Source organism: Siphateles boraxobius, unplaced genomic scaffold, assembly GCF_051911475.1.
Source record: "Siphateles boraxobius isolate OS27281-9 unplaced genomic scaffold, OSU_SipBor_1 41, whole genome shotgun sequence".
Lineage (NCBI taxonomy): Eukaryota > Metazoa > Chordata > Actinopteri > Cypriniformes > Leuciscidae > Siphateles > Siphateles boraxobius.
Genome location: NW_027509042.1, coordinates 39,810,173 through 39,837,766, shown reverse-complemented (window position 1 = coordinate 39,837,766; position 27,594 = coordinate 39,810,173). Strand labels below are relative to the sequence as shown.

At 36.7% G+C, this 27,594-nt stretch overlaps 1 protein-coding gene across 3 annotated transcripts; it reads left to right on the top strand.

Annotated features, from left to right (window-relative positions):
* The first annotated feature begins 215 nt into the window (after positions 1-215).
* On the top strand, positions 216-27,594 carry erbb3a (erb-b2 receptor tyrosine kinase 3a). 3 transcript variants are annotated; one of them, XR_013193064.1, is made up of 30 exons: positions 216-975; positions 9,675-9,832; positions 10,000-10,186; positions 11,136-11,261; positions 11,564-11,626; positions 12,086-12,204; positions 12,317-12,458; positions 12,616-12,729; positions 13,463-13,580; positions 14,181-14,254; positions 14,392-14,482; positions 14,944-14,961; positions 16,132-16,349; positions 17,649-17,781; positions 18,135-18,228; positions 18,320-18,477; positions 18,587-18,640; positions 18,726-18,867; positions 18,964-19,083; positions 19,246-19,344; positions 20,321-20,506; positions 20,615-20,770; positions 21,592-21,667; positions 21,754-21,900; positions 22,603-22,700; positions 22,798-22,977; positions 23,476-23,544; positions 23,741-24,008; positions 25,245-26,474; positions 26,712-27,594. XR_013193064.1 is itself a non-coding variant. In XM_077199652.1 (29 exons), exons 1-29 carry the CDS (start codon positions 876-878, stop codon positions 26,090-26,092), a joined length of 4,356 nt encoding a protein of 1,451 aa, XP_077055767.1. In that variant the 5' UTR covers positions 216-875; the 3' UTR covers positions 26,093-27,594. The 3 variants fall into 3 exon arrangements, 2 of the variants coding, with proteins under 2 accessions (XP_077055767.1, XP_077055768.1); XM_077199652.1 differs by having other exon boundaries at positions 25,245-27,594; XM_077199653.1 differs by lacking the exon at positions 14,944-14,961 and having other exon boundaries at positions 741-975; positions 25,245-27,594.

Below are 27,594 nucleotides of genomic sequence, written 5' to 3'. Positions count from 1 at the left end.
AACTCAAACACTTTCTTGTCTCAGAGTTCTAAAGCCATCTGAACTGAGGGACAGAGGTGCCTTTGTGAGACTGTGAGTCCAGAGCCATCAAAGAAACAGTGATAAACTAGTGGACGATACCGGGACACAATGCCACCCTTGACTTGCACACAATGAGATCCCTCACTCCAGGATGACATTATTATCGATAAAGCAAAGCAGATGTGTGTATGTGTGTTTGCTCAGAGCGAGAGAGAGAGAGTGAGAGAGCAGAATCTTGGCACATGTATCACAATCTCGTCGGTGCTTTCAGTGTAGGCTGTTAGGACTGTCGGTTACTGAGGGAAATTTAGAACACTGCCTATTTATAGTGGTCAAGAGTTCACTATCAAGGCTTAATGACTCGTGATTTTACATGTTTGAGATAAATCAGAGACTAAGGACTTTGGATAAATCTATGTAGGCTACGGGCTTTGGAATTACATAGTCGACGTCACAGCCAATCAGCGTTCAGCATCGTTCACCTGTCCTCGTAAACAGGTAACAAACCTCGAGACAACATTCTTGCGTGCGCGAGTGTTTTCATGTTTACGAACCTTTTAGCCTGTCCTGTATTTCTGGTCGCTTTCCCCCCAACATTTTGATTGTATTATCATTTTTGTTTCAGTCAAACTATTTGTTTTTAACTGACGTATAGGCTACTGAAGGATTTAACAGTCTAAACGTTTTCGTAACCGACGGAAACGGACTACTTGACATTTTTTGATGAAAATTTCTGTCAGACTCGGACAAGCCGAAGTGAAGGGAGCATCATCTCTTCCACGCTTCTTTCGCCATGGATATGTAACTGTCTGTTCACCCTGACTGACTGACTTCACATTAGGAATATTCTGAGAATGATAATGAAGATGAATGCTGTTGCGCTGCGGATGCTCGCGCTGTGTCTCGCGCTCCGTTCACCTGCGCGCGCTCAGACGCAGGACGGGAAACCTGAAGGTAAATCTGTTTTTACAGTCATGCATGATGCACCCGGCTGTCTGTGACTACAGCAGTACATAAAAACAACGGCATAACCGTCTTGTATTTGAATCTTGCATTATCTTCATATTTGCTTAGACTCAGTCTTTACATTATGTGTCCAGGCTGCATAGTGCATACATTTCATGCAAATATAATTAAGTGTAATATAATAATAAAGTGTAATCTGCATATAATATACATTATGTTATCTAATTTAAAAAAGGTATATTCACAAACATCTCCTCAATTGTAACAAAATGTGTTCTTAAATCTATATGTGCTTGCACTTTGCCTTGATAAATATTCCAAAATAGTGATGTTGCTGTCAGTAATGCGTTCAGAAAACCTGTTTCTGGACCATTGTGTCTAAGCCAGATTGTTTATCTTAGTAGTGTAAAAGGAGAGTTTTGTTCCTGTACTAAATCAGTGCTCAGTTCAAATAACAAGTGACTCAACCTGTAGATTTTGTTAAACCTGTTTCCTGACTCAACGGCTGTCCTCTAAAAGGAGAGAATCACAGAGGAGTTTAAACTTGTGATGGCAACTGTGTTTCACTGTTTCTCGTCTTTTGAATCTCATATAACATTTGTTTTAAATTTAATTTAGCTCATTTTTACAGTTGTAGTTTTTTTTTTCTTTTGGTTTTGTTGAAACGTAATGCGGCTATTCAATAAAAGCACCTCAGTGTCCAATATAGTGGTCAATCAATATGTTTTATTGATCGATATAAAATATTTGGTTACATTCATGGTTAAATATGTTGTAGATTATGTGCATGTGCACATAAGATTATTTTGCTAACGAGGAATTATCTGATACAGGAAGTATCCAAGAAGAAAATACAATACACAACACAACACAAGGAAAACAATCTGTTTTGGCTCACACACAGATAAAGAGAGATATGATTTGATGCACTAGTTGATCTTTGGCCTTTGCAGTAGTGTTGTCTAAGAAGGGTGGAGCACAATGGCATGAACAACAACAACAGGTGTATAGTCCAGAGGAACTCACTGGAAACAGGTGTAACTACTGGATGGTCACAAAATTCCACGTCATCTCTCAGATCAATCTTATTTGACTGCAACCCCCTGAATATATAGAATCCCTTGCATTCCTTTCATTTTATTGTGAATAACTAAAACAGTGTTGTCAGAGATAGCATCTAAATAAAGAACAAATATACATTAAGTATCACCAAAATGCATAATTGATATCAGATTACTTTTTGATGTATATTTAAGGCTTATATACTTGGAAACAAATGTTTTAAAATGCATAGTAGTGCCTTTTCCCTTTTTATTTCTGTATTTTTTTTTAAAGAATGTACTTTTCACCCATGCAATTAAATCGAGTGTTTACTTGGGTTGTCAAGCTTCAAAAAGAACACAAAAACACCATAAAAGTACATAAAATTATAGATCTAATGCATTATATTCCAAGTCCACTCATAATAAAGGTCCTTTATTAGCTTCAATGGTTCCTTGAAGAACCTTTAACATCCATTTAACTCCAAAAGTTTTTTTTGTGTGGAAAAATGTTCTTTAAAATATTATTTATTCTAAGAAAAAAAAGGTTATTTTAAGAACTGTTCATTTGATCTTTGTTGAACCAAAAATGGTTCTTCTATGGAATTGTTGCAAAATTCCCCTTTTGGAAATTTTATTTGTACTGAAGCATACTGATCAAAATTTTATTTGTTATTTGGAGAAAATCTTGCCATTTCCGTCCTAGCTCTTGTTGTATTCTTGAGAGAAATGTGACAATATTCCGTTGACTCAGTGTTAACAGCTCAGTAGAGGTGATGATTATCAGTCAATAACAGCTTTAGCTTTGCTTTTCTTTTCTTCGTTGTTTGAAACGTTATGAGGAAGAGGAAAGGTTGGAATACACAACACACACAACCTTTAAAATCTGAACAGAGGGCAGAAGACGCATGACAGATGGAAACAATTTGTTTTAATATCGTCTCAAAATATCAATCATATTTGATATCCGGATGGAATCACAGCAGAATTTGTGCCCATCATACACGTGATTTTCTGTAAAATCCAAATGCCCAGAATCTGCAGACTGGCTCAGATTTTCTGCAAAAAACGGGGGTGAAATGTGCGCAAAAGTCACGCAGTGTATATTACAACCTTAAATAATGACAGAATTTAAATTTCTACTAAATACTATCACTTTAAAAAATTTTAACTTTTACTTCTGCTGCAGAATAACACTCGTAATTTCACTGCATGGCACTGCATGGTTGTCAATATCATTTTGAACTGCAAAATATGTTTATCTAGCTACAGGAGTTATGTTTGAATGTTTCAAGCTATTCTGTTGTACTGAATGTAATATGTACAGAATATTATGGTGACAGACTGCCATTGTCAAGTTATGTCATAATGAACTGCTGCGGTACATTTGAAGGGACAAACAGAACATAGAGTGAATATCAACCTATGCTCGGTTTCTCTACAAAACGTGTTTGAAAGAACGTATTCAGGAACACTTGCGCCAGCCGAACACTTCATGCATTATTTTATTCAACACTGTCCTATCTGACTTCATACTTTTCAGATGACCAGTACACTTGAATGGTACAAACAGACATATTTCAAATGTACCATGAAGATTACGGCAGTTGTCAACCTTTCGGCATTGTTGTTAAGTGTTCTGAGTAGAGTTTGCAGACGTCAATATGAGTAGAACAGCGTTTGTCAAAGGCTCCCACGCACGCACATACTAAAGGCCGCTCCTCCATGAGTGCTGAATAGATTCACAAGCGTGTGTGTAGCCTCTCTGTTTCTGCCATCGCCTCTGCATTCATTGAACATTCATTTATGGAAATAATCTTGGATTACGACGTCAAAGAATCATTTGAGTGATTCAATCCTTATGTGAAACCTATTTGTAAATGGTCCTACTCGCACAGCGACTAGCAGGATTCGAACCAGCATCACTGGCATGGGAGACGTCTGCGCTAACAAATAAGCTAATGACCCCAGCCACTACCATAAGTCGCTAGTGTGGCTCTTGAGGCCAGGGGAGTGAAGTTTACCTGCCCAGCCAACTCTTTAGCTGACCTCTGTTACATATTGAACCTTTAAAGGTGATATTGGTGATACTTGAAATCATCAAAAACAAACGCGCCCCTATCCAAATGGATCATACCCCTATCTTGATATACTTCCCCCTAAATTCACGAACATATGCAACACACAAAGGCACCTCCTCCCATCATGAGTGTATACGCCCCTTACTGCTGATTGGCTACAAGTGTGTTTTGGCGCTCGGTCTGATCCACTTTCAACAGCGTTTCTCAGAAATCGCTTACTGCACCTTTAATTAGAAGATTATAAATCAATGCTACAGTGTTTTAGTAAAACAACTGTTCTTCCGTTAAAAGAAAAATCACTGTTTTCAAACAGGTTTCCGAACACTCACCCTGTATCTGATTTGTCAAACAAACAGATCGGTGCTGTTTAGGGCTGATGCTCAAACAGAGCAATATTTGGTAGCAATTTACAATAGTGAAGAATAAAAGTGTCTTTTGTTAAAACAGCATTTAGCCTATTAATTTTGGTTAATGTTACATTAAAATTAGTTTCCTCTACATAGGCTATTAAGGATACATTTTTTTTACTTTTTTAACTGCTAATTATTATGTGAGGCAGCATATTTCAGTGACCAGTATTCATTAGAGCTGATCAACACCAGAACATTTTATAATTTTTTAATTTACAATAATCAATAAGATATGGCAACTTTTATTTTTACAATACTTTAACTCACATACTTACATACCTGAACTTGTGTCTGAAAAATCATAACGCCTTCTCTTGCCTGGGGAACAGGAGTAACCTGTGACTTAAAATGGCTTTTAGGTGCAAAACAAAGTCATTAAGTTAGGCATGGCTTCTGTGTGTGTGCATGCCAATGTGTTATTTGTTGGCTGACCCAGTATGACAATAATGGTTCAGACATTAGTGTGTATATTTATGTGTATTTCTGCTCATGAGAACCAATCTGTCAGGTTTGCAAAATCTCTTTGTGATCATGGCCAAGTTTCTGTTTACCTGGCAGCTAAGTCTTGTCTGTTGTGTGCAGCTTCAGACCTCCCCTGGCTTTTGTTTTTCATCCCTGTCTCTGTACCTGTGTGTAAACCTGATAGTGTAGCGTGTGTGTTTTGTGTGCATTTGTTTGAGTTTTGGCGGGTTCCTACACTTGTTTTCGCGCTCTGGTTGAATGGGACCATTGTATCATTGTCTGCACACTTGAGTGCACAGGACACAGAGGGGCTGTTCACACAAACACGTTCTTGCGTTTAACATAGCACAATGGAAAAGTATGCATACGTTTTTAAAATTGGAAAACATTTTTTTTAAACTTTCTGCTGTTAGCATACAAATGGTGAATTCATGGTCCAGACACAGTACACTGGTGTCCACTGCACTAGGGTAAGTTCTTTGAATACCTGGTTCAGGTGTGTTTAACTGGGGTTGATGCCATGACGTAATTACCATAATTTCGAGATGGCAACACGTGACGTTCTACTTGGAGCTGTTCACATCCTTGGATTGGTAATTATGCATTTCTATCAACCCTGTCAACACCTAAATGAATCTGCAACGGTCATGTGGTCCAAGTAGGAACTCTCAGAAAATTCCCAGCTTATGAGTTATAATTAAGAGTTCAATGAGGACGTGATTGCTTTTTACGAGTTGAAATTTCGTAGTTACTGTAATTAGAACATGGCGTGAACGCACCTTAAACGCTAAAGGACATTGGCCCTCCAGGAGGAAGATTGGACACCCCTGGTCTAGTGGATATTTACAAAAACAATTAAAAAAATATAGCTGCAAGCAGTAATATGGGGTCAAGCCCCGAAAGCTTTGCAAGCACATCAAGCACAGCAGCACAGCAAGTACTGTAAGCACAACAGCACAGCAAAAATTTAAGCACAACAAGCATTGTAAGCACAGCAAGTACATCAAGAAAAAAGTACAGCAAGTACTGTAAGCACAACAGCACAGCAAGCATTTAAGCACATATGAGAACAAACACAATGACAGTCGAATTCAGAAAGCCATTTATCGGGAACGGTAGCAAATGTCAAAAATCTGTTCAGTCATTTCTGTGTGGCTCTGTCCAAAGATCATCTGAGCCAATTTCCGTAAGAATTGGGTAAAAGTTGAATGAGAAGTAGCGAAAAAACTGAACACTGTACTTTTCAAAATGGCCACTACTGTAATAGGCGGAGATCAAAGGGTTCAAAAGTTAAAACCATTTGAAAAGTGAATATTTGAACTGGTGGTAGAACTATAGAGTTGGTCTTAGAGACTCCAAAATTGGTCCAATTACTTTTCATGACCAGCTCTACAAGGATGCCAAATTTGATCATTTTCCAAAGTTCCGTGGATAGGGCTGCCATAGACACCCATATGGAAGAAAAAAGAAAACAAACAATTACAATAGGTGCCCTAATAGGTGCCCTTCGGTGATTGGCCCCTAACAATGAAGCATTAAGGCAAAAATGCATTATGTCACTGATAAAGATCCCTCTGAAAAAGAAGTACGCTTTCTGTTAAAAAAGAGTGCTTATTATGGAAATATTAGCCTATACGTTAAACGAATACTTAAGTGCGAACTGAATGTAATATTTTCTGACACTAATTGCCTGTTATTTACAATTAAATGGAAATACATTATATTAATGTACTTTACATGTGCTTAAGTATACTTCTTAAAAGCCTGACGACATTTTAAACATACTGATTTAAAATGTACTTTAAAGTAAAACTTTTAAATTATTATTTTTTTCTTTAAGTGGACTTTTATTTCATTAATATTATATTATCTGCAAGTCCAGTTTAAAAAAAAAACTTTAGTAAGTACACTACTTAAAAGCACATTCAATTAAACACATTTGTTTTTCACCAGGGGAGTTATGAAATGATTTTTGACCCAAAGCTGTTCATTTTATTGTCCTGTGCAGTGTTTTAGACATTCAGGTGTCTAGGTGAACTTAAACCTATAGGAGAAGTGCAGTGCTCAGAGGTGGCTCTTTCATAATGCAGAAGACGTAATGGAGTTTGGACAGTTATGTTTCATTTAGGTATATCAAAATGCATATGTATATCAAATGTTTCTCCTAAAGTTCCTTAAGGGAAATAAAAATGTAAACAAATGTTGGCTTTTGATTGCAGACTTCAGTGTTTTGGGAGATCTGAGCACAGTGTGTAACACTTTATGTTCTGAAACTTCAGAGGAGACGAGTGAGATTACTGGAGTCGTTTTCCTCAAGATAATCTGAGCAGACAAAAGTTCAATACGTTTTTTAACTTTAAGAATGCAAACGTCTGGTTTGACTGATGGGTTGAAGCCGTTTCTGACATTACTTGGCCATTGTTAGCCATATCACCCTAAAGCCTGAGCTTTAACTCAAGATATTATCAGTTCAGGTTCTCAGTTCACATATCTAAAGGAACTGTAGATGTGTTAAAGGAAATACTGAATTTGTTTTAGCATGTATTTTGTACCCAGTGGAAAGATACATTTAAGACCATAAATTAATTTCAGTATTATTTAATATTGCAATTAAAACATTTTTGTTATTTGAGGTTAACTGAAATAAAATAGAAGATAAAAAGAAAATTACACTTTTTTTAATTTTATTTCAGCTAGTTGCCAAGAAAACATTTCTTATTTAGTTTAACTTGAAGTACTAGAAGAACTTAAACTAAAACTAATAAATAACGCTTTTTTTAAAACACCACAACATTACAAAAACTTTAACCAAAATTAAAGTGAAAACAGAAATAATAAACATAAAATCTAATTTAAAATATTAACAAATTAGTATAACACTGCTGTGAATTGTGTTTGCACTGTGTTGTGTGTATGGGTGTATGTCTGTGTGAAACATTCACTGCGTTTACAAAAGGAGAAGTTTGATAAGAGCTAAAAGGTTTCCAAGCCTGGACTGATGGGAATTCTTTCTGAAAAGCATATCAGCGTGATGTCTGACCCACACATCACACCTTCGTGGACTGAACACCTGTTTGCATTTCACAAGAGGTTTTCAGGTGCATTTGTTGGACTCTGTAATGCTGTTAACAGTTTATGAGTTATCAGTAAGTGTCTGTGTTTCTCAGTTCCTATGAAATCAAGAGATGTATTGCTTTATTTATGAGATCAGAAATATAAATAGAAAGTGTTGGGGAAAGTTAGTTTTAAAATTAATAATCATCACAATATTGCATTACTCCCTAAAAATTAACTAATTGTGTTACTTAGTTAATTTGTATTTATTACTTTTGTGATACTTTTTCTCACCTGGACTGGGCTTTCTTGCTTGTTTTTAATGAAAAAAATCCAATTTTTGTAAAGGCCCTTTGACACCAAACGTGAAATGAATAAGCCAATACATAGAAAAACTTGCATTCATTATTTGAAAAGTAACTTGTAAAAGTAATCTGATTTTGTAACCCGCGTTACTCGTAATGTGTTTTCCCCAACACTGTTTTTTGATTGTAGATACTGGTCATATAAATGTTAGATTGATGGCAAAGTTACAGCATAGCTCTAACCAAAACATTTTTACTCACCTGCCATTATTGACGAGTGATTCTGCTATTTCAAATGCTTTATTATTTAACCTGCATTCTGATCCTAATGCATCATAAATGGACCGTTTTCCGAAGAACTCTGTTTCTTTGAGTTTTAATTTGTATAAGCTCCTGGGGCCTTTTCTAACTAACTATTGAAGTATTAGCGGGAATATTGTTTCCTAGACTCCCACTGAGTAATTGCTTGTTTTGACCGTGACAGAACCAAGGGCAAAATTTGAAATGCAAAATAGCTTCACCTCAAACTCCCTCAGTCTTTCCTGATGTCACTAAATGAACAACAATGCAAGAAAAAGTACTACAGCTGTATCAGCGTTATCATCAGCTGATGCACATTTTAAGATGTTTTTGCATTAAATAAGGCATAATGAGCTGTCAGTCGGTTATTATTTTAAAAATGACCCCTGCCTGGTCATTATCCACTTAATTACAAGGTTTCTTACCGCATAAATATATAAATGGGCATGTTAAATACAATCTGGGAGCTTTGCGATAGACATTATGCACTTTAGCAATCATTATACAGAAATATTTGAACATAATTATTTCTTTTAAATAGAAATTTATTATATACACTACCATGTAAAAGTATTCGGACAATGCGATTTTTTTTATTCTATTTTATTTTTTAAAGAATGCAATCATTTTATGGATCAAAGTTCCATTCAATTGATCAAAAGTGCTAGTATACATAATAAGAAATATTTATATTTGAAATAATATTGAAAAATATTAAGCAGCACTACTGTTATAAACATTGAAAACAATGTTTCTTGAGCAGTAAATCAGCATATTAGAATGATTTCTGAAGGATCATGTGACACTGAAGACTGGAGTAATGATGCTGAAAATTCAGCTTTGACATTTTAAAATATATTCAAATAGAAAACAGTTTTCTATCATTTTTACTGCATTTTTTCATTAAATAGATGCAGCCTTGGTGAGTATAAGATACTTTAGTCAAAAACATAAAAATCTTACCAGTCCCAAACGCTTGAACGATAGTGTATTTGTTTTTGGAACAATACATTCATTCATTCCCTCTCTCTACAGTGGCGATGTGTACCGGCACTCAGAACTTGTTGAGTGTGACAGGAACCTCTGAGGTCCAGTACAAGCTCATGAAGGAGATGTACACGGGCTGCCAGATTGTCATAGGAAACCTGGAGATCACACAGATGGAGCACAACCGTGATTTCTCATTCCTACAGGTGGGGAAAAGAGACGACGTTTGTAGGATTTAAAGGATTTAACGATAGATCTGCTATGACATGAATAAAGCAAAATCAGTCCAACCTGATTCATATGTGTGGGCCCATGTCTGAGTGTGTTTCATATGTTTCATTTTATGCATGTGTAACCCAATCGCTCTTCACAGTCTATCCGTGAGGTAACAGGGTACATCCTCATCGCTATAAACCAGTTCAGACGTTTACCGCTGGAACAGTTGCGAGTCATCCGAGGGACGTCACTGTACGAAGATAGGTTTGCTCTGGCCGTCCTCGTCAACTACCAGAAGGATGGAGTGTATGGACTAAAGGAGCTGGGCCTCACACACTTGACAGGTGCGCTAACACACATATACATGACAGGTGACACATTCTCACCCACCGAAACCCATTCTGTCAAAACACCCACACAGTTTTCATGGCAACAAGACACTCTGGAGGGTGTGGTATAGAAGAATGAGTCAACAGACACAAGAAAGATTTTTGTGTGTGGTTTATTTAAGAAATTGTTCAACCACAAATGAGCACTCTCCCATCATGAACCCAAACCTGGACTGACACATTCTTGAGACTGCCTTGAGTACCTTGTAATTTATAGAAAAAATCCTTTATGATATTGCTCCTCGTGAAAAATTCCAGGAGATTGACGTTAGATGGCTACAGTTAGGCTAGAACATGTCCCGACCCGTTCAGCAAACACGACATGTCTAATGTGAAATATAATCCATGTGCTTTTATCTTTCCATTGTGTTTCTCTGAGTGTGTGAATCAATGAACATGTTTGTCATCCTTTAAAATGCCCTTCCTTTAACCTCTGACTAATTCCTGACTCAAGGTGTAGAATCAATATGAATGTTACTTATTTTTAAAACTGAACACAGTTGCACATAATATATTAGTAATGTTTGATTATTCATAGGTGTTTTTCAAAATCTCTAAGCACATAATGTTCTGTACTGTTTGTGCTACGAACTTAAATGATTCCTCTAATGTGGCTTGTTGAGCAGAGGTGTGCAACCACCTTGAACACCCTAACAATCCCCTAACAAAACCTTAGCAAACATTCATAAAACCCTTGTGTTGTGACAGTGACTTTTGAAGCACCACTCAAATTGTCTTTAGTAAATCTTAAAATCCTGAGAAAAAAATTCTATCCTTCGTAAAAACTCTTTAATTAATATGGTTTAATTTCTTTTGAGAGTTTAGAGAACATGTTTTGAGTCCTACAAATATTTGATTATGTCTTTGATATTTCTATATTTCTGAAATTCATTATGATCTACAGAGATCCTGGAGGGGGGAGTGCAGATCATCCAGAATAAATTCTTGAGTTATGCGCCGCAGATTAACTGGTTAGATATCGTGAAAGACAGTGGAGCAGAAGTCATCATCAAAGACAATGGACCAGAATGTAAGGAGACAATAATATATGCACAACTTTGTTGTCTTTTATTTTAAAGTATGAATTTCTATCTAAACAAAATTCTTATTGACCACAACCTTTAGAATGGTAGTGTATACATTTTTAATAGATAACTATATTTAAATGAATATTTAGTAATACATTTTAATAAATAAATGTTATCAGCGGATCAAAGGTTGATATTATGTAGTTTAGAAGGCTTAATATTGTAGCCAAATGGATAGAAAGACTTTTAATTTGGGCTGATGATCTTATGGAAATGTATAAATTATAATGCATTTTCTGTTTAGCTTCCTGTCATGCGTCTTGTGGCGCCTGGTGTTGGGGTCCAGGAAATGACACTTGTCAAATCTGTAAGTCTCACTCACACTCATGTTATTTTTTCATGTTTTATGGGGACGTCCCATAGACATAATGATTTTCATACTGTACAAACTGTATATTCTATCCCCTAAAGCTATACCTACCCCTAACCCTACACATCACAGAAAACTTTCAGCATTTTACATTTTCAAAAAATATAATTTAGTGTGATTAATAGGCTGTTTTCCTCATGGGGAACAAAAAATGTCACCACAACGACAAGGATTTCAGATATTGCCATCTTTGTGGGGACATTTTGTCCTCATAACGTACCTGGACCACACACACACACACACACACACACACACACACACACACACACACACACACACACACACACACACACACACACACACACACACACACACACACACACACACACACACAGTTTGCTCAGCTTTCTGTATCTCACACACACAGTACTCACTCTTTTTCTCTCTCGTTCTCAGTGACGAAGACAGTGTGTGCACCGCAGTGTAACGGCCGCTGTTTTGGACGCAGCCCCAGCGAGTGTTGTCACATAGAGTGTGCCGGGGGCTGCACCGGACCCCTCGACACCAACTGCTTTGTATGTTCAACAAACTCACACCAGTTCTTCAACATGCATCACTCTAGGCTAACATCACAACTTTATGAATCAAGCCTTGCTTGCTTTGATTTGACTATGTATGTGTTCACAGGCCTGCAGAAATTTTAACAACTCAGGGTCGTGTGTACCACAGTGTCCCCAGGCTCTCATCTATAATAAAGTGACGTTCAAATTGGAACCGAATCCTAATGCAAAATACCAGTTCGGCACAATGTGTGTATCACATTGTCCAAGTAAGTGATTCCTATGTCATTTCATGGGTTACGGAGTGCATTCACCTATAGGTTATGATGTCAACTGAATATCCCACACTCACCCACACCTAAATAGGCTTTTTGAAGGATTTATGGTGTGATCTAATTGTTTGACTTCTGTTCTCTTGTACTTCAGCTAACTTTCTTGTAGATGGCAGTTCATGTGTTAGCAGCTGTCCACCAAACAAGATGGAGCTTGATAAAAAGGGGATGAAAAGATGTGAGCCGTGTGGGGGACTCTGTCCAAAAGGTAACACGCACACTTTTATTTACCTAGTTATCCTCAGTGGGAACATATCGACTTCAAAAGTTTGGAATAATTTAATGTTTTTGACAAAAGTCTCTTTGGCTCACCAAGGCTGTGTTTGTTTGATCAAAAACTTTGAAATATTGTGAAATATTATCACAATTTAAAAGAATTGTATTTTATTGTAATATATTTTAAAATGTCATTTATTCCTGTTATGCAAAGCTGAATTTTTTAGCATCATTACTCATAACATTACTTATTATAATCATTCTTCTTACTATTATTATTAAGTAAGGGTGCATTAAACTGATTAAAAGACACAGTAAAGACATTTAAAATGTTACAAAATGAAAAAATGCTGTTATTTTGAACTTTCTATTCATCAAAGAATCCTGAAAAATGTATCATGGTTTCTACACAAATATTTAGCCGCAATAATAATAATAATAATAATAATAATAAAGCAATAGTAATTGTAATAATAATAAGAAATGTAATGAGTAATGATGAAGTATTGGGTAATATAAGGTAACTACATGGGTTAGGTTTAGGGGTAGTTTCAGGGTTAGTACCTAGTTATTACACAGTTATTGTAATTACTATAATAAGTACTAGTATGTACATAGGGAACAGGACTGTAAAATAAAGTACTGCATCAAAATCTCCTTTATGTCCATCTTAGTGTGTTCTCAATCATAACCGTGTTTCTTGTTTGTTTCTTCTCTTTGTACAGCATGTGTTGGCACTGGTACACCTTCCAGACAGACCGTAGACTCACAGAACATCGACAGCTTCATAAACTGCACAAAGATTCAGGGCAGCCTGCATTTCCTTGTAACAGGAATTACAGGGTGAGTGGAAGAAAATTCTTATTTAAAATAAATCTGCTGAAATTAAATGTGTGTCAATTTTCATTTCAAATCAGGTGTAAGTGGTTTTTACTGTGCACCATTTCCAAACATGCTTTAATTTGATCAAATTAGAAAATATTGAAATGCTTCCATTTTAACCAAGTGGTTGAATTGTTCATGACAAAAATGATTCTCCTTTCATATCCTCTAGTGGACAAATTAAATAAACAAGTGAGAGTGTGAACGGTGACGTTATTAAACGTAATTTCAGGAGGAGTACGCCCATCTAATCTTCTAATTATTATTATTAGGGTGTAAAAACAGACTCTTACCACCTTCTCTGCATCCCTCCTCCTCCCCTTCTCCTCCTTTATGTTTTTTGCTTCTATGTAATAGGGTCAATCTGAGCTTGAGTAGAATATCCTCTACAAGCCTCTCAGCAAGTCAAATCTGTTTATCACTTATACGCTAAGATTATATGGACACATAAACTTGAAAAAGGGAGTTTATTTTCTAAAGGTTCACAAGGCCAGTGTCCATAGTTGAAGGTTTTGGGAAATGGTACATCCAACCTTTCATGTGTCTCTCTTTCCTCCACAGAGACAGTTACAATAATATTAGTGCTCTTGATCCAAAGAAACTGAAGATCTTCAACACTGTCAGAGAAATCACAGGTGTGTGTGTGTGTGTGTGTGTGTGTGTGTGTGTGTGTGTGTGTGTGTGTGTGTGTGTGTGTGTGTGTGTGTGTGTGTGTGTGTGTGTGTGTGTGTTTGCCATCTCTACCTAACTAACCCTTCTTTCTGCTTGATAGACATTCTGAGTATTCAGTCTTGGCCCGAAGAGTTGGAAGATCTTTCTGTCTTCTCAAATCTAGCAACAATACAAGGACGTACATTGTACAGGTGAGCATACAGTCAAAAAAATTTGTTTTACCTGTCTCCTTATTTCTTAACACTTGAATGCCTCAGCGTAAACAAAGTATGAATGTTATGACTAGTAGCATGTGCACTGTTTGTGCTATGAACAACAATGCTACATCAAATTGTTTAAATTTGTAGTGGAGAGTTGTGCTATGACCTGTCAAAGAGATTGGATTTAGCTAGCCAACAATTAAACCAATCCCTTAATTACATGTAAAGTGATAGGATATGTAATGTATTAGGTTTGGACCAGGATATATTGGTGTGCTTTTTTGACTGGGATGAAGATGTATATAGCAGCCTAGCAGCTATTTAGAAGCAGTGATATTAATAATAAAAAAAAGATTAATATTACAATACCATAATAATTGATGCCTGACATTTCTAGAAGTCGTGCTATATTCATTATTAATTTCCATCCTCCTGTCTTGTTCTCCCTCCAGAGGACTAAGCTCTAAGAGGTAGGATTGTGTGTTCAGCTTGTACTCCTTTTCTCTCTTTACTTGATTGTTCTATATATGCATATACAAAACGTTAAAATATCACATTGTGCAACGCTTAAACGTGCTTTACTATCAGCTCAGTGGTGTGGTATTTCTAAGCTTCATATTGGTGGTGGGAAATCTTGCATGGAGAACATGGAAAGTTTTCTGCTTATCATAAAATACTCATTTACAATGTTGATTTCACCTTATCACCTTGAATGAAGCTCTTGAGATGTTGTTTAAATAATATGTGTAGAGTCTTCATGAAAGTACAGTACATGGGAGCAATGTTATTTTTTGATAGTTGATCCCAAGCTATGTTTTTTAAGAGTCTTAAAGTCAACATGAAATGCTGTTCACAACCCATTTTACTTCCTTATCTGACATACACTACTATTCAAAAGTTTGGCGTCAGTAAACATTTTTTTAAAAGAAAGTAATACTTTTATGCAGCAAGGATGCCTTAAATTGATCAAACGTGACAGTAAATACATTTATAATGAAACAAAATAGTTTTATTTCAGATAAATGTGTTATATAAACTTTCTATTCATCAAATAATCCTGAGAAAATGTTTCATGCTTTCCAGAAAAATATTTAGCAGCACAACAGTTCAGCATTGATGATAATCAGAAATGTTTCTTCATCATATTAGACTGATTTCTGAAGGATCATGTGACACAGAAAACTGTAATGGCTGATGAAGATTTAGCTAAATTAAACAAGTTATTTTGTAATAATTGTAATAATATTTCAGAATATTGCTGTCTTTACTATTGCTAAATTTTGTATTAGTTTTTACAGTTTTTGTATACATTCTTTAAAAAAAATCACACCAACCCCAAACTTTTAAATAGTAGTGTATATCTGAATGAAATCATTAAAGCAAAAAAAAGACTGAATAACTCAAACTCCATAACTGACATACACAGGATATTCAATTTGACTTGATTTTGACTTGAAAAGTCTATTGACTTTTGCATTTCTTCTTTAGAATAATGTGCACCTATAAATTGTGCACAATAAAACCAGCAACTTGTGTTAAGCAAGTAAATAGGGTCAGTTAATTTCATGTTGACTTTAAGTACCATGTCATTTTATTTCTCATTTATCTTTTAAATGACATTTCCACTTGCTCTCTCTCAGAGGTTACTCGCTTTTGGTGATGAACATTCCCACATTGAAGTCCCTGGGTCTTCGCTCTCTCAAACGAATCGGTGACGGAGGCATCTACATTACAGGAAACAAGCAGCTGTGCTATCACCACACAGTGAACTGGACACATCTCTTCGGGAGCGGCCCCAGGGCTGCGCGCCGCCAGAAGTCCCTCGACATCAAAGAGAACCATCCACAAGAGCTATGCAGTGAGTACATGTGGCGTATTACCAAAATGAGTTTTTCACTATCGACTAGTTGTGGGTTTTCTGAATGACTAGTTAATCATTGGGAAGTGGTTTTATATTCACCATAAAATCCAAATGGAAAATTAATTTTTTTATGGAATATTGCAGTATTTATTATAAATTATTTATCCATGCACATCTCTATTTTTTTAAATTCATGTGCCCTCATATGTTTAATCAAAATAACTACCCCTCCGGTTGCAACGACTTCTCTTCTCTGATGACGTGTTTACTGGCGTGAGGGCGGGGCAAACTGTCACTCACATGAGATCGACCAATAGCAAATCACAACGATCCGATCAATTCCTGATAGACTAAATCAACTCCCTCCCAAAAAATTTTCTCGTTTGAGAAGCCATTTCACTCGTATATGCCACAATAGGGAAGAAAAGACTATTGCTACTTGTTTCATGTCGACTTTTAAGTCTGACAGTGTCCTAAAAATATTAAATACATGATTTATAATTTAATATATTTTAATGAATATTAAATTTTAAAGGGATAGTTCTTTTTGATGAAATCTGATTTTTCTGTCCCTCCATTGACAGTCTACGCAACTACCACTTTGACGCTTCAAAAAATTCATAGAAGAGATCGTAAAACTAATCCATAAATTGAGCGGTTTAGTCAAAATTTTCTGAAGAGACTCGATCGCTTTATATGATGAACAGATTTAATTTAGGCTTTTATTCACATATAAACATTCATCAATTCACACTTCAGTTGTGATAAGCAGAAGCTCAAGCATGTTCACTTAACATAAGAGAACCAATGAGGTTCATTCTCGTGTTCATTCTCATTCATTCTCACAGCACGTTTGAGCTTCAGCAAGAGGTTTGTTCTCGCGTATTAAGCCGGTTTGGTAGAGCTTCTGTTTATGTTTGCTGGTCAATGTTTATATGTGAATAAAAGCCTCAATTCAATCTGTTTGTCATATAAAGCGATCGAGTCTCTTCAGAAAATTTTGATTATACCGCTCGATTTATAGATTAGTTTTACAATCTCTTTATGAACTTTTTGAAGCGTCAAAGTGGTAGTTGCGTAGCTGTCAATGGAGGGACATAAAGCTCTCAGATTTCATCAAAAAGATCTTCATTTGTGTTACGAAGATGAACGAAAGTCTTACAGGTTTGGAACGACATGAGGAGGAGTAATTAATGACAGAATTTTTGGGTGAATAAACCCTTTGAATGAACCCATTACTGACTATTTAAAAAAGAAAAAGAAAATCTCAAATTCAGTATTGCTGTGTGTTTGTAGTTGAAGAAGGCCATGTGTGTGATCCCCTGTGTTCATCTGAGGGCTGCTTGGGTCCGGGACCCGATCAGTGTCTGTCTTGCAAGAACTACAGCCGAGGAAGAACTTGTGTACCACACTGCAACTTCCTGTCAGGGTCAGTATCTCTCATTCGGCACCATATTTCCCTAGTATTGTATTGTTTAACATGCATCTTCATTGTTAAAAGTGTATGACATTTCTGATGACAAAGAGGCTGAGGGGGTTATGATATTTCCGGTCTATTGAGAAATCAGTGCTCACAGGAATTTCTCTGGAATGAACATTTCAGTGTACTGGAATGATTTTGACATTGAAACAGTGCTTAGAAATGGCCAACTCCCTAGGCAGTCAACTAGAGAGTGAAGTGAGACTCTCCCAAAAGGGTCCTTTTGATGTGTGTGTTGTAGATAAGAAAACAATATATGATTTATTGCTGTGAGAAAACTGATTTTCTGAACCTCTCCACAGTGAAAAACGTGAGTTTGCAGGACCTAAAGGAGAGTGTATGCCGTGTCACCAGGAGTGTGCGGTGCAGCACTACAAACACACCTGCAGAGGACCGGTAATCTTTTGTTCTTTGGAAGAATGTCACTCTCTGTTTGCACGGATTGTTTGATTTATGACATAATCTCTTCATCTCATTTGTCCTTCAGGGTGCTGATGAGTGTGAAGCATGTGTGCATTTGCAGGACGGGCCGTACTGCGTGTCCTCGTGTCCAGAGGGGGTTCAGGGGGAAAATGGGCTCATCATTTATAAGTTCCCCAGTGGCCAGCGCAAATGCCAACCATGCCATGCCAACTGCACCCTGGGGTGAGGAGGCTCAGAATGCCAATTAAAGTGCAATAAAATACATGTTGTGCATGTCATTGTAGCTATAATATTTTTGCTGTCAATTAATTCTGTATATTTCCTGTCTCAGATGTTTGGGTCCAGGTCTGAATGATTGTGTGGATTCATCCAGGTCGGCTGCTGGGTAAGTGTCTCCCTCTGCTGGTGCGATCATGTATCATCTGCAATTGCCAGCCGGCATGTAATTGTGTAAACATGTTGTGTCGCAGCTTGCCGGTGACAGCAATAGTACTGAGCGTTATATTCGGGGTGATGATTGCATTCTCAGTGTTTGTGCTGAGTGTTCTGTATCGCAGAAGTGTTGCCATCCGCCAAAAACGTGCCATGAGGAGATATCTGCAGAGTGGAGAGGTGTGTGCAGAGACACATATAGTCAAAATCAATTCAACAAATTGAATTATTGAATTGTTGTTTATACGGTTTTAAAATGTTTAAAAATGCATTTAGAGTTTTGAACCACTGGAACCCGGAGAAAAAGGCGCGAAGGTTCATGCTCGGATTTTGAGAGGGTCTGAACTACGAAAGATCAAACTTCTCGGCTCTGGAGTGTTTGGCTCTGTGCACAAGGTACTTACACATTGTGACGTCATTACATTAGCTCATACTGAAGCCTGACAATAACTCGTATAAGTTACTGAACCATTTCCTCTAGGTGTTTTCCTAATGCATTGTTTTCTTCCTTATTTTGGCTCCTTGTATAGTTCTCCTTTTTCGTTTGTATCTTCACAGGGAGTTTGGATACCAGAAGGAGACACAGTAAAGATTCCAGTGGCTATCAAGACTATCCAAGACCGTACAGGACGACAGACCTTTCAGGAACTTACAGATGTAAGACACACACACACACTAATCCTTCCAAAAAATCCTTCCGTTTGTGTGTGTGTGTGTGTGTGTGTGTGTGTGTGTGTGTGTGTGTGTGTGTGTGTGTGTGTGTGTGTGTGTGTGTGTGTGTGTGTGTGTGTGAGCTAAAGACAGAGAGCAAATAATACTACAACACACACACACACACACACATGCATGCACACACACACACACACACACACACACACACACACACACACACACACACACACACACACACACACACAGACACACACACACACAGCCTATACACCCTACTGTTCAAAAGCTTGGGCTAGTAAGAATTTCTTTTTTTTCTTTTTTTTTAAAATTAGTACTTTTATTCAGCAAAGATGCATTAAATTGACCAAAAGTAACAATAAAATATTAAGCAGCACTGTTTTCAAAATTGATAATTGTAAGAAATGATTCTTGAGCAACAAATCAGCATATTAGTATGATTTCTGAAGAAGCATGTGATGCTCAAGACTGAAGACTAATGATGCTGAGCTGTTAAATTACATTAATTAAGTAAATTACATTTAAAAAAGAAAACAATTTAAATTGTATAATATTTGAAATATTATTAAAATGTTAATTAATTGTTTACTATTTGATTTGATTTTAAAATATAATTTTCTATCAAATCTATAATGTATTTTTGATCACATGAATGTTGCTTGTTGAGTATTACAAGACTTAAATCAAAAACATTTAAAAATCATACCAACCCCAAACTTTTGAATGGGTTGCACTGTGATTAATAAATGAACACAATTCATGTTTATTTAATTTTAATTTTATTTGTTCATAGTGATATATATAAGACATTTATAAGACTAGTAATACGAATTACTCTGTCACAATGTTAACCATTCATTAATACCTTTTACAAGACAAAAAAAAAAAAAAAACAGCATACACACAAAATTACATTCTGAATGATTTCTGTTCTGTCTTGCAGCATATGTTGGCTATGGGGAGTTTGGACCACCAGTATATAGTGCGGCTCTTAGGCATCTGTCCGGGACCCAGTCTACAGCTGGTAACTCAGCTCAGTCCACAGGGGTCGTTGCTGGAGCACATCCGCCGGCGCAGAGACGGTCTCAACCCTCAGAGACTGCTCAACTGGTGTGTGCAGATTGCCAAGGTGAGAGGGTCAGAAAGTCTGGCTATGTGTTTTGAGGTATTCAGGTATTAAGATAATTTCAAGCCCACTCAAACAAACTAAAGTCTTTCCTCACTTGCTCCCTCCTAGGGGATGTACTATCTAGAGGAGCAGAGAATGGTCCACAGGAACCTGGCTGCCCGCAACATTCTGCTCAAGAGTGACTTTATAGTTCAAATAGCTGATTATGGCATCGCTGACCTCCTTTACCCTGACGACAAGAAATACTTCTTCAATGAAATTAAGGTAAAGCAGACTTACGAGTTACACTGCCGTTCAAAGGTTTGGAATAATAAAGATTTTTTTAATGTTTTTGCTCACCAAGGCTGCATTTATTTGATCAAAAATACAGTGAAACAGCAATATTGTGAAGTATTATTACAAAATGTATTTTTTCTAAAGAAACATTTCTTTTTATTATCAATGTTGAAAACAATTGTGCTCCTTAATATTTTTGTGGAACCATAATACACTACCATTCAAAAGTTTGGGGTTAGTAAGATTAAAAAACATGCTTTTATTCAGCATGGATGCATTAAATCGATCAAAAGTTACAGTAAAGAAATGTATAATGTTACAAAAGATTTCTATTGCAAATAAATGCTGTTCTTATGAACTTTCTGTTCATCAAAGAATCCTGAAAAAACATATATATCACAATTTCCACAAAAATATGAAGCAGCACAACTGTTTTCAACATTGATGATAATCAGAAATGTTTCTTGAGTATCAAATCAGAATATTAGAATTATTTCTAAAGGATCATGTGACACTGAAGACTGGATTAATTGTGCTGAAAATTCAGCTTTACATCACAGAAATAAATATATTACAATAGAAAACAGTTATTTTAAATTGTAATTATATTTTACAATATTACTGTTTTTACTGTATTTTTGAACAAATAAATGCAGCATTGGTGAGCAGAAGAGACTTCTTTTAACAACATTTAAAAAAATCTTAGTGTATATGTAGTGTATATGTACTGCTATTATATTCCAATCAGTTCCCGACCCAGTAATCTCTACTCTGTCTCTGACATTTTTCCTAATGTCTGTAAATCCTAGACGCCAATTAAGTGGATGGCTCTTGAAAGCATCTTGTTCCGCAGATACACACACCAGAGTGATGTATGGAGTTACGGTGAGTCCGTTTTGCAAGATAAAATGGTACTGTAAAGTACTGCACTTTGGAGCTGGAGATTCAATAAAATCCCTCTCTATCTCTAGGTGTGACAGTCTGGGAAATGATGTCATATGGGGCAGAGCCATACTCTGCTATGCGACCACAAGAAGTACCTGATCTGTTAGAGAAAGGGGAACGGCTTTCTCAACCTCAGATCTGCACCATCGATGTCTACATGGTCATGGTCAAATGTGAGTCTTCTTATAGCCCATAATGCAAAGTGTAACTGATCTTATGCTTCTGAATTTATCTCTTATATCATCTAGAAGGGCATGTTTGCACGAAAGATTGTAAATACAAATTAGAGATGCACAATATATCAGTGCCAAATCTGTATTGGCCAATTTGGAACACTTAATTGTGCATCCTCATTTTCGGCTATTTTTTACATTTGACGTCATCTCATGCACTGTTTATGGGAATTTTTAAAAACACTAATTATTAAATATATTTTTTCAAATGTTATCCATTTTCATACTGTATATTATAATGTTGTTATCCTCAATTCACTTGTAGCATTTGAAATGATTGCTTTTTGTTTTGTTTTTTTATTTTTAATGGATTTTGACAAAATATTATAGAATTTACTGTACCGTTCAAACATTTTTGACAGAAGTCTCTTAAATATAGTAAAATATAGTAACTGAAGTAAAAAAACAGTAATATTGTGAAATATTATTTAAACATTTTTTATATATTTTAAATGTAATTTATTCCTTGTGATGGCAAAGCTGAATTTTACTCCAGTCATCAGTGTCACATGATCCTTGTGATATGCTAATGTTGTGCTCAAGACATTTTTGAACTTCCATCTATTGGCTATTGGCCATAATTATCTGTATCATTCAGAATATTTATATATCAGTGCATTCCTAATGCAAATGTTTAAACAGGTTGGATGATTGATGAAAATGTTCGGCCAACCTTTAAGGAGCTAGCCAATGAGTTTACCCGAATGGCCAGAGACCCTTCTCGGTATCTTGTCATCAAAGTAAGGCAAACGAACAGAGTACTTCATTGTTTTTTGTGGTCATGTCAGAGCTTAGAACTGTTTGGATGACTGTTGTTGATTGCTGTTCCTCCACTAGGAAGAGCACAGAGCTCCTGACTCGGCCTCAGATGAGTCCCATCAGAGAGGAACTGAGATGGACATCCTAGGGGTGGCCCTGGAGGACCAGGAAGACCAAGTCTCGGAAGATACGATAGACATGCCACGCTACCACACACCATCTAGAAGCTTCTCTAGACTGCGTATCGATTCTCATCGGGTACGTTATATAATATTGACCATGATCAATACATAATGGTTTGAAAATGAACTAATATACACTACGGTTCAAAAACGTGGGACAAGATTTTTGAATGTTTTTGAAAGAAGATTCTTATGCACAGTAAGGCTGCATTTATTTTAATCAAAAACAGGAACATTGTAAAATATTATTACTATTTAAATGGAGTTTTCTATTTTAATATGTTAAAATGTAATTTTATTCCTGTGATGTAAAGCTGAATCATCATTCTAATATGCTGATTTGCTGTTGTGCTGCTTAATATTTTTGTGGAAACCATTACACATTTTATCACAGGATTCATTGATAATGTTTGTATTGTCACTTTTGATCAATTTAATGCATGCTTGCTGAATAAAAGTAATAATTTCTTTCAAAAACTCACTGACCCATATCGTCAGATGATTTGTGGAGGCTGTTTGAAAAAACAAATTAAACAGCATAACTTTGACACTTTCCTTTTTATTATTACACCAGTCAAGTCTGACTCCCTCCAATATTGCTGGATATCTACCAATGACCCCTGGTGTGGAGAGCTCTGTACAGGTCAGTGTTTCACAATCATGTCTAAAGCTCATTTCAGTACAATAGTTTTAGGCTGAGACCATCCATATAGAAACAACATTTGATGGGTTATGAATGAATATTGGAGGAACGATGGACTTGCACATATCTTACAGCATATGTCTTAACACCACTTATAATAGCTCAATAATATATTGTCCACCTCATTTTGCTGCAGACGGGATGGGCTTCTCGTTCCCGACTGGACTCTGCGTGCACTGTTTCTGTGAGCTCGGAGGGACAGGGAACTGCAGTGGAACTGGAAATGAAAGATGACTTCTCATTGGTTGGCAGCATGAGGAGGGTCAAGCATCGCGAGGACAGCGCTTACATGTCGCAGCGGGACAGCCTATCAGGGCCTCCGGAAACAACCTCCACAGGCACTCAAGGAGAAGAGGACCAAAGTGAATATGTGTTGCCTGAATTTGGTGAAAGTCCAGAGAAAGGTGAGGGTAAGCAAATTAGAGAGACATGTGTGCGTTTAAACTATAAATGAATTTCTGCAAAATGGTAATGTGTCAAGTTTGTAAGGTCCTGTGAAGCCATGATGAAATATCTGCAGAACCCCATTTCTGCCTTTAGAGTAAAAAAAAAATTGTGAGATAATGTTTAAAATAAGAAATATATTTACACTGAAATATAAATATACAATTATGACATATGAAGTCACAATGATTCACAATGACAATTATTCAGGGTTGCACAGTTTTTTGTTTTTTTGACAAGTACATTCAAACCATTGTACTGTTGTTTAACAATACACTGATTGTTCAGCTAAGGAAACGCCTCTCTGAAAAAACTTTCAGTAGACAAGAACTCCATTTTGAAAGTGTTGACTTGTAAAAATTACATGATTACATGATAAATTCAATATCGTGTCTAACCTGACAGGTCAATTACGTTAAATTCAGAATAGAGTGCTACAGTTGGTTCTGAAAGTAAATACTCCATTCATTTTCTCCATAGGAAATTGATAATGATTGTTGTTGTGACAGACCTGTTGTGAGCTCTGAGGTTGTTAATCAATGGTATTTGCTTCTGTTAAAGCCATCAGTCTGCATTATTTCAACTTGTTTTTTTACAATAATGGTGTTCAACAGCTGAATTTGTGGTGAAAACTACATTACCCATGATGTTGCGAGTTGCGACAAGAAAATCATGCCAAAAGAGCTCCTTAGCTCAATCCACTCCCATGAAGCACTGCAAATGACGTAATCGAGTCGGTCTCCCTATATTCTCAAAACACTTATACTTATTATACTTATATTTTACCAATCAACAACTTTAAATGAATAGTTTTATATGTCTCCATCGTTTTTAATTCGATTATGTTGTTCACAATGCTTCATGGGATTGTAATTCTTTCCCTCATTAAAAGTCGTTAAGTCTTGTACTTTTGTCTTTTTGTCTGATTTTCAAATACTTTTTTGCTTCAAATAATTGTTTTGATTGTGTTGTGATTCAGATCATAGCTGGTTGGCTTGGTTCGTGGCACTTTAACCAAGACTTTTTTAACATCCCTATGGGAAAAATGAATGGATAAAATACTATCGGATCCAACGCTGCTCAAAAAGTCGCAATTCGCAATTTCTTTTTATTATTTTTTTATCGGAGGTGGACATTGACTTTCATATTTATGAGTGCTCGTGTTAACACATCTCTTGTTTTATGATTTTCTTCAGAAACTCTTCTATTACCATCATCACGTTCAACACGTTCTCAAAGGAGACTGTCAAGAGGTCATTCGGGCGACTTTTTAGAAGCCCGCAACGGGCCAGGTGAAGAATACGAGTATATGAACAACCAGACTCTCTCACTCAGCCATTTACCAGGGCAGCTTAAAGATTACAATCAGCGACCGCCACGAAACCGCAGTGCGTCCTTCAACCCTGCAGGGTTGTACAGCAATCACAAATCTCAAGCGTCCGGCAGACCCAGTAAGAGATCATCGATCGAGGGCTCAGAAAGTAGCGGAGGTCTCTCCCAGTCCTCGACTGACCAAAGGAGTCACAGCGATGGCGATTTCCTGTCCAGTGAAGCCGAGTACATGGATGCTGATCTAGATCTTCAGGAGGATCAGTACGAGTACATGGACATCCGTGCTGGAGGAGGACCACCAACCAACATGGTAGTCAAACTTCACCTCCCAAGACCAGTTTCCCACCCTCTTCTCAAAAGAACGCCACAAGACGATGAAGACGAATATGTGGAGGACGACTACCAGTACACGAACAGCCAGCCTCGGCTGAGGAATTCGCTCAGGGTTCAGGGGTTAATGGAAGGGGAAGGAGAAGTGTATGAATATGAGGATATGGACTCGTTGGCTGCAGGTGGAGCCTCGGAAGCTGAATACCAGAACATGGAGGGAGAAGACGAGGAGAGTGTTGGACTGAGGGACGGAGAGTGTTCAGGGGGACCGGAACGTGGAGCGTATCTAAAAGTGCGTGCAGGGATGGAACATAAAGCTTTTGATAATCCTGACTACTGGCACAGCAGGTCGTTTCATAAAACCAATGCTGTCCGCACATAGAGGCGGAGAATGGATTGAAGGAACTTGATGCAAATTAACAAATGCAGGTTGAACTGTCTTCCGTGACCAATATTCAGGATATTATTCAATAATGCACTCTATTGGCACACATCCATGATTAAACTGATACAACCATGACAAAATAAATGAATTTTGATGTAAAATGTATTCTTAATGTAAAAAGAATGTGCCATTAAGTGGTTTAAATATCTTTAAGCCAGAGCAGCTTTGTTCTTTTTTAATATAAACTCTTAAAAGAAAAGGTTCTTTATTGGCATTGATGGTTCCATAAAGAACCTTTAACATTCAAGGAACCTTTCCATTCCACAAAAGGTTCTCAATAGATGGTTCTTTTACACTAAGAAAAAAAATATTCTTATAAGTCACTGAAAGGTTTTTTAGAGGCCAATTCACACTGCACCGACAGACGCCAACTAACACGGACAATCACCAGATTACAGTTCGCCAATTTTTATACATTCCACAACCCAACAAATGCCAATTGAACACGATCGATCAGCAACAACAAAAGCCGACCGACATAAAACAGGGGTAACACACAGATCCAACCAAACCTGACGAAGTATCTGTTGTCATTGGTCGGCGTCTGTCAGTGCAGTGTGAATTGGCTTTAGGGAACCCAAAATGGCTCTTCTATGGCAAGGATGCCCAACCCTGTTCCTGGAGATATACCTCCCTGCAAAGTTCAGCTCCAGCCCTGATCAAACCCAACTGAAGCAGCTGAACTCTTGATAGTTGTGCGTTTGAACAGGGTTGATCTCAGGTAGATCTCCAAGATCGGGCACCCCTGTTCTGTGGCATTACTGTGAAAACCTTCTTTTAGAACCTTTATTTAAGAGTGCATGGTGGAGGTCCCAGAATTACCAGATTAATGAGCTTCACATTGAAAGCACTGATTTTTACATTACATCTTGATGTGTACGGTATATGTAAGTGTGTGGTACTTTAAATGTTCTGTTAATGCCAAGTTTGTGTAACTCATCGAGTGAAGCCATAAGTTTGCTGTTTGTGCTTTTGAGAGTGAGTGTTCTTCTTAAATATATGTTATAGTGTGTTCATGAAGTGCCAAATTCAGTCAACAGCTGTTACTGCCATACCACTGTGCTTCTTTTCAGATTGCACTCAAAGTATCCCCCAATGTCAAATCTGGGGTATTTACATTAGGAATTTATAAAATAATTATTTGCTAATGTCAGTTAAATAGCATATTGATTGAATTTGGGTGAAGTTGTTTTTCTTTGAGAGGTGTTGTGCATGCCTTATGAACAAATCATAATGAAGTACTTGTATTATGTTTCAAATGAAATGGCCAGTAAACAAGCTTTTACAGCGAAACTATAGTTTTGTACAAACATATCAAACTAAAGTATTTTCTCAACTTTGTAACGGTTTGAAATTATTTTTTATTTACTGTTTGAAACCGGTTGTCTTACACTTTTAATATTTTTTTTTATATATAAACCTGAACTAAGCTTTTGAAA

Coding starts and splice junctions, on each gene's coding strand:
- erbb3a (XM_077199652.1), top strand. CDS start 876: ATGATAATGAAGATGAATGCTGTTGCGCTGCGGATGCTCGCGCTGTGT. Junction 10,187..11,135: donor GGGCCTCACACACTTGACAG/GTGCGCTAACAC, acceptor TATGATCTACAG/AGATCCTGGAGGGGGGAGTG. Junction 20,507..20,614: donor GGTGTGTGCAGATTGCCAAG/GTGAGAGGGTCA, acceptor GCTCCCTCCTAG/GGGATGTACTATCTAGAGGA.